The 7,753-nt window shown below is 30.5% G+C and overlaps 1 protein-coding gene across 1 annotated transcript; it reads right to left on the reverse strand.

The window, feature by feature from the left end:
- Positions 1–3,445: 3,445 nt before the first annotated feature.
- Positions 3,446–6,360, reverse strand: LOC114162918 (alcohol dehydrogenase class-3). The gene is made up of 9 exons (XM_028046928.1): positions 6,219–6,360; positions 5,973–6,109; positions 5,832–5,878; positions 5,349–5,674; positions 4,885–4,967; positions 4,724–4,799; positions 4,130–4,287; positions 3,880–4,041; positions 3,446–3,798 (listed from the first exon to the last, which is right to left on the reverse strand). The coding sequence occupies exons 1-9, from the start codon at positions 6,250–6,252 to the stop codon at positions 3,682–3,684; spliced, it is 1,140 nt and encodes a 379-aa protein (XP_027902729.1). The 5' UTR covers positions 6,253–6,360; the 3' UTR covers positions 3,446–3,681.
- Between the last annotated feature and the right edge of the window lie 1,393 nt (positions 6,361–7,753).

Genomic DNA, 7,753 nt, shown 5'->3' on the forward strand with positions numbered 1-7,753 from the left:
ACATATGATGATATTATCATTGAAGTTACATTTATTCAAATTTTGAACTGATATAATTGATGAAATACATATTCAAAGACCTATTTAGTAGTTTTTTAGTTTCAAGCACAAGTTTGATAGCATTATACACTTATGGTTGTTGGTTTACTTTTAATTGATTATAATTTTTTTCTATGCTTTCTTGTGCTACCATATGCTTTCTTTGACAAAATTATAATCAATATCATCCTTTCTTATTTATGTAAACAAAGAACTTTCTGCACCCCATATTTACTAAATGCACCTCCATACTACTAAAAAGACTAAAATACCTTCGCTGTTGTAAAAGAAGAGAATTGCAGAAAAAATAAATAAAAAACTATTTTCAAAGTATATTTCATATGCTCTAGGAAGCTTTCTGGAAAGTCCAGTATAGAAATCTCATTCCAAAAGATATTATATACTTTATGAAAAATGTGTTCCAAAAATACTATTCCAAGAGCATTATGTATTCCAAAAATTAAGTTCTAAAAACACTGTTTTGAAGATCTTATTTCAAAAATTTCATTGTGAAAATTCCAGAAATCATATTTCAAAAATTATAGAAAATTTGTTCCAATAGATTTCCAAAACCAATATTGATAAAACGGTGATTTTGAAAACTGGGAGAGCATAAAGAAATTGTGGGCTTCTGGGAGAAAGAAAAGCCTAAACAGAGCTGATCGTGATTATTTAAGTTGTTGGAGGAGAAAAATAGAGAAGAGTTGTCAATTTTAATGTTTGGAAGTTTGGTAAGAGGTGGTTCTTGGTGCTGGGAGGTGAATGGATGTGGGAAATTTGTGGCAGATGTGATGATTGGGTTTCGTTTGTTTCTTTCGATGTGGTCGAATTAAGAAGTAATATCATTAAGAAGATTAAAAAGGTATGGCACATTTTAAACTTAATCTAAGTTTTCTATATAGTCAAAAGATTTATTGGATAATTCTCAGATAAACTTTATTTTATATTAATTTTTTACTGTTTCTTTTTTCATATTATTCCATTACTGACAATCAACAAATTAAAAAAAAAAAAAAAAACTCTCCATAAGTTCTTTTAATCGAAAGTAGTGGAAGTTTTTCGTTAGGAATAGTCCAAGTGTGAGTCAAAGTCCCACATTAGATAGAAAAGACAAAGTTAAACACTATATAAGAATAAAGACCCATAATAATATTATCTTAAAATTTTGAGATTAAAGTGGTGTCTAAGATCTTATATACATAAAACTAATATCATATAATCATATAGAACCACAATCTCAGTAATTATAACCATAATTCATAATATATGAAAGAATATATATATATAGCCTATCAAACTTACATAAAATATTAATTATCTTGTTAATACGAGAAATCAACTAACTATTTTTTTCATATTATATTTCCTTAACTTTACGAATAATTAAGTACAGAAAGATCAATTCCTCTGATACACATCCAATTCAAGTCACACTTTTCTATATATTCCAAGCCATAAATTCTAACGGCCAAAAAACTGTAAATTGCTCAGGACATTTCAATGTACGAGGTGAATTTCTTGTTTTTTTCTTTATTTTGTCGCATTCTTCTTTTTCTTGGTTTGTGTACTCTGCTTTGGTATGCGTAGAGATTACTGCAAAGGTTTTTTTCTTTTTTTGGTAAAAAGTTTTAAACGAAAAAAAGTATGGTCTTCACAAAAATTATGAAAAACAAATGTAAAGTTTTCTTACACGTTTGAAAGGGCATCAGAAGTTCGTTAACGACGTTATTTTGGTCCTTAATTTTTAATAAATTTTAGAATTATTTTGTTTTGAAACTTTAAATTAATTTAGTTTTTCATCTTTTAAAATACATAAATTTAGTCTTTTTAATTAAATTTTGTTAAATTTATTTGATGTTTTGTACACATTTCAAGATTATAGTTGAGTTGTTTATACTGTTTGACACATTTTTATTTTGATGTTAAGTTAAATAATATTATGAAACGCGCTTGAAATATCAAATAAGCTTAACAAAATTTGATTAAAAGAACTAAATTCACGTTTATTTCAAAAGATGAAATATTAAATTGGTCCAAAATTTTAAAATAAATTAATTTAAAAATTCACTGAAAGTTAAGAGACATAAAACATAATTAACCCAAACTACTCCTACCACGTTACAATGTGAAGTACACCAAAGATATGTTTTTCTTGAAAGATGTTTATGGTTTTTTCCTTTTTCTTTTTCATACAAAATTGAGTATCAAATAAAAATGTCAGGTATTTAGGCCTTCAAAACACTAATTGAAAATATTTAAATGAATTATTTGATAAGCACAAAGGTCCTACCAGGTTTGATCAACCCACGCCAGCTCAGGGACCAATAATTAGATCAATAATTAAATCCACAGTTTAATCGTACATTATTTTGTGGAGAAAAAAAAATAAAGTTCCACTTTATTTATCCAAGTCAATATATTACAGAATCAGAGACACTATATAATTACTGAAAAAAAAAAAGTGTGCTGTGACTTTTGCCATCACTATTAGAAGGGGAAAATAGAGAAATTGAGAAAATAAATGTGAAAAAATTGTTTCTATTTATTTAGAAGGACTAAAATGGGTAAAAATAAATATAAATATTTTTAAAAAGTTGCAATAATAAAAATAAATTTAGCTAAAAAGTTAAATCATTTACCATATTATGTATAACATGATTATTTGGGATGTTGCAAGGAAAATTATGTAATGTTTATAAAATGTAATAAACATGTCGTCCAAATAACTTTCTTGTCTTTCTTTTTCAAATGAATAGCAAAAATGGACATTTTAACCCTATCTCACTTCTCTCTGCTTCTTCTTTCTATTTGATTGGAGGAATATTGTCATTTGATTAGCATTGTCATTTTCTAAATAACTTTATTTGAGACAGATACCTAAAATAAAATCACTCAGCAGAATAGAAAGTTAAAGCATCTGATCCACTTCATAATTATCCAAGCAAACAACTGACAAAAAAAATATCAGCATGTGGAAGTACATATTTATTTGATATACTTTTTTATGGTTAACACGTTAATGTCTTGCGAAAGTTAGCTCTTGGGAACAACCAAAATAATAATAACAATAATAATAATATTTACAATAGTTAGCATTAAACTGTAATTAGTCAAAGTTGCCTTTTGTGCAGAAACATAAACTTTTATTCCAATAAAGATGTTTCAAACTTTGCTGAAATTCTTAAAAGGATTTTTGGATGCTATCGTTTAGGTTTAACATGACATGCCAGCTTCAACAGATCTAACCTAAATGTCAGTGCATAAAAGATAGATTATTGGTGAAAGATTAAACATTGACTACTTTTCAAAATGAAGTATATTACTTGAAACCAGGTAATATGGCAGATTCATTGAAAATAGCTTTTGATTTGAACTTCGTAACACCGCACAATAACAACAGAAAAAGTAAATCAGAGATGATTCTTAGGTAAAATAGGATAATACCATAGCCATAACTCAAAAAGGATGATCAATTGTTCACTGTAAAGCCCTTCTCACCACAAATTTGACCAACATGATCTTTCTCACAAGCTATAACCACTCCAGATTTATTTCAAATTTAAACGACAACCACAACAAGAAGGAAATGCAACCCAACACATCCATTTCTCACAAAAACTAGCCCTGCTGGCATATATCACCTCATTCTTGTGTTGAAAGCACGCAACGAAGGCACCCCCCTTCATGCAAAAGATCAAATGCCTTGTTGATCTCAGAGAGAGTCAAAGTATGGGTAACGTATTCATCAACCTTGATTTCCTGCAAAACAAGTACTTGTAACAATCCATGCTTTCCAACAATACTGAATTAAATGAACAAAACACTCTGAAAAACCTTTACCTTCTTCAGGTACTTTTCTACGAGCCAAGGCACCTGCGACCTGCTCTTGAAGCCACCGAAAGCAGTTCCTTTCCAGACACGTCCAGTCACCAACTGGAAAGGTCGGGTTGATATTTCTTGACCTGATGCTGCAACACCCACGATAACTGATGTCCCCCAGCCCTGGGAATTTTCGAAGATTATTTCATGAGTACAACCATCATAGTGTAATGTATGAAAATGGAGTCAATGGGGCAGAAGCAGCATTCACCTTGTGGCAGCATTCCAAAGCAGATCTCATCACAGAAACATTTCCAATACACTCAAAGCTGTAATCAACTCCACCATCTGTACGATCAACTATGACCTGCTGAATCGGTTTATCATGTTCATTTGGATTTATAAACTCGGTTACTCCAAAGTTCTTCGCTGCAAGGAAAAAAAGCAAAAGAAGACAAATCAATAAAAGAAAAGTAATTATTATTGTGACGAATTTCTTCTGTAGTCCATTAACACTACACTGGCACTATAAACCAAAACTGAGAAAACCACAAACAGAAGATAGCTCATCGTAAGACACTATGCATGTTCTTATATTATATAGAGGTAACAGCACTTTGGGCACAAGAAAAAAGATGGAGCCAGAAATGAAATAAATACAAATATATACCAAAAGAAAATACATATTAAGATCCCATTGAAACAGTATCATTATTCCGCCAGTATAACTCTTTAAAAGGATGATAATCAATGCCTAGAGAAACATTAGTTATACAACATTAAAAAGTGAGAAACATGGCAAAGAATCAGTTCACAGTATTAAAGACATCCTGGTTGGTTTAGAATAATCCAGTTCATTTTGTACCTGTATCAAACTTCTTGCTGTCAATATCTATGCCAATAATCCGGGATGCACCAGCAGTTTTTGCACCCTCTGCAACCTGTCAAGTACAAACTACAAATCACGATGGCAAACCCAAAAGGTCAAAAACATAATCGCCTGCAATTGTAACTTCACAAACTTACAGCAAGCCCAACAGTCCCAAGGCCAAATATAGCAACAATTGACCCTGGTTCAACCTTTGCAGTGTTCCAGACAGCTCCAAGGCCTAAAAAGTGGGAAAAGATAAATTTCACAATTCCATAATAATAAGTGAACTTGGTGTGGAAGCACAGAAGCCCGCACATTTCATAGCATAAAGAAAGAAAGAACGAAGGGAAAAAAGGGATCTGTAAAGAAACATTTTCATTTTTCACAAATCATGTTAATTGTTAAACTGTCAAAATAAGAGCGGGAACTTGTAACTCTGATCAGAAACAGAGTCTAATATGACATACATTGGTATGGCAAAGACAAAAAAAATACATCTCCATAGGCAAATGTAAGTATGTAACATCATTGTCCAACTCCAAAACATTTCATGAATCATAAGACCCATACCATACAACTTAAAAATCTCAGTATAGTTTTTGTAAAGAAGAATATTTACCAGTTGAAACACCACATCCGAGAAGACAAACTTTGTCCAGAGGAGCTAAGGGGTTAATCTTAGCTACACTAACATCATGGACAACAGTGTACTGACTAAAAGTGGAGGTTCCCATGAAATGATAAATGGTCTTTCCATTAATCGAGAACCGACTCTTGCCATCACTGAGCATGACCCCAACTCCAGTGGCAGAGCGAACCTTGCCGCAAAGGTTGGTCTTCCCTGATTTGCAAGTCTTACACTCCCCACACTCAGCCTGGTAACAGGGAATGACATGATCCCCAGGCTTAACATGAGTAACACCTTCTCCAACACTCTCCACAATCCTGCAACAAAAAGTAAAAAACCCCTAAAACCCCCTATCCATGCCAATAAATGCATATGCTCACATCATATAGCACATGCAGCAATTGCATCTTAAAAAATGTACTTTCTAACATTCAAATACATATTAACATTCATATACTCTACATGCATACATACCCAGCAGCTTCATGGCCGAGAATACAGGGGAAAAGACCTTCCGGATCCTGCAACATTAACAATTTGCTCACTATGCAAATCCAAACAAGGGAAACACAAATTAATGGATTCCAAAACACTTAACAAGAAGAAAGTAACGACCTTGCCACTCCAAGTGTAGGCATCGGTGTGACAGAGAGCGGTGTAGAGGATTTGAACTCGAACCTCGCCGGGCTGAGGCGGAGCCACCTGAACATCTTCAATAGTCAAGGGCTTGTTGGGTTCCCAGGCCACCGCAGCTACATCAAAACGACGTCACATGATGTTTGGATTTTGGATTACCAGAGTTTGTTTAATGTTAATTAGATCTGAAAGGAGAAAAAGAAGAAGGAAGAAGAGAATTGGTACCTTTGCAGGTGATGACTTGACCTTGAGTCGCCATTGAAAGAAATGAGATGAGACTCACACACACCAATACCTGTTTATCTCCCCACTCTGCCTTCTACTTATTTATATTTGAGCAAGACATTACTGAAATTCAGGTTAATTAAAGTTCTAAAATTCACCTCTTAATATGCTATTATTACATTAAAAAATAATATTAATATCTCTTTTTTCATTCCTTGAACGTGACTTCTGAGAATAAGGATTGGCTCTTTCAAGAGGTCGCTTTTGGAATATATACAAATAAAAATATATAATCAATAGAACTATAAGGATTATTGGACTCCTATATTAAAGTAAACATTATCTTTCTACGATGGACATTTTTTATTTTATATTTTAAAAAGTATTTATACTTTACTTTATTTTTTAAGATTTAAAACAACATTAGTTATTTTCACTTGTATAATTTATTCTCATTTTAAAAAATAATAAAATAACAAATCTTATAACATCTTAATAAAATACTTATAATATTTCTATTTCATTATTTTATTTCTTCTTTAAAATAAATATATCTAACTGGCTGAAAAGAAAATAGATCTTAACGTGACTTAAGAAAAACCCTTTTTTTTTTCAGCATTTTACAGTTTCTTCCTTGGGTAAAAGACTAACTTTTAGGTCAGAAATGCACAATTTGAACATATATTTTAAACTTTAGAAGAATTATATTGTTTGTTTCAATTACTCTATACATATATCAATAGCAGTAAAATAACAAACTCTCTAACTTTAGTGAAATATCTATTATCAGCCCTTTTTCAAATTTTGAACATATCAAAAGCACGAGAAATTTCTTTCATGTGAGAGAGAATTTACCATCAAATAAAACAACAGGCTTAGATTAAAATAATTTTAAAAATTAATTTTTTACAATATTATATCTCTAAATATTAATAAAAGAGAATATAAAATATTTAATTTTAAAATATCTCTTTTAACAAAATAATTCCTCAAACATAAAAATAAAATAACTAAATTTGAATTGTATCTCTCTGGTGGTACTAATTGCAAATTAGTAATTTGTAAATATATCTAAAATATTTGTAAATTTATCTATAATATAATTTTTTGAAAGTGTAATTTTAGTTCGGGAAAAAACTTAATTACACATTTATTTCTATCTTTCCATCAATATTATTAACCATGCTAGATAATTATTTAAATTTAATATTAATTACAACATTTAATAATAAGCTGTAATATAAGAAAGAGTATTAACTCTTAAATTTAAGACTTAAATTTTGTAAAGAAATATATTAAAACATGAGCATAATGATAATCTTAATATGCATAATTTCCTGAGTTCTGAGAATAAAATAATATATTTAATTATAAAGTTAAAAAAATTTTACCTGTAAAAAATATAAACAGAATAATAATATGTTAACTCACAAAAATTTACCCACTTTTTACTAGTGAAAAAAAAAGAATGTGGGTGTGAAAACAAAGCGTCGAAACCCGGAAGATATAAAAGGCGGGAGCAAGCTTAGCTTCCT

Source organism: Vigna unguiculata, chromosome 1 (genome assembly GCF_004118075.2).
Source record: "Vigna unguiculata cultivar IT97K-499-35 chromosome 1, ASM411807v1, whole genome shotgun sequence".
NCBI lineage: Eukaryota > Viridiplantae > Streptophyta > Magnoliopsida > Fabales > Fabaceae > Vigna > Vigna unguiculata.

What these genes read in the sequence shown, in the direction of transcription:
- LOC114162918 (XM_028046928.1), bottom strand. Translation starts at nt 6,252, where the DNA reads ATGGCGACTCAAGGTCAAGTCATCACCTGCAAAG. An exon ending in TCAAGTCATCACCTGCAAAG is followed by an intron (nt 6,110 to 6,218) that starts GTACCAATTCTC and finishes GTTTTGATGTAG; the next exon opens with CTGCGGTGGCCTGGGAACCC. An exon ending in CTTTGGAATGCTGCCACAAG is followed by an intron (nt 4,042 to 4,129) that starts GTGAATGCTGCT and finishes GAAAATTCCCAG; the next exon opens with GGCTGGGGGACATCAGTTAT.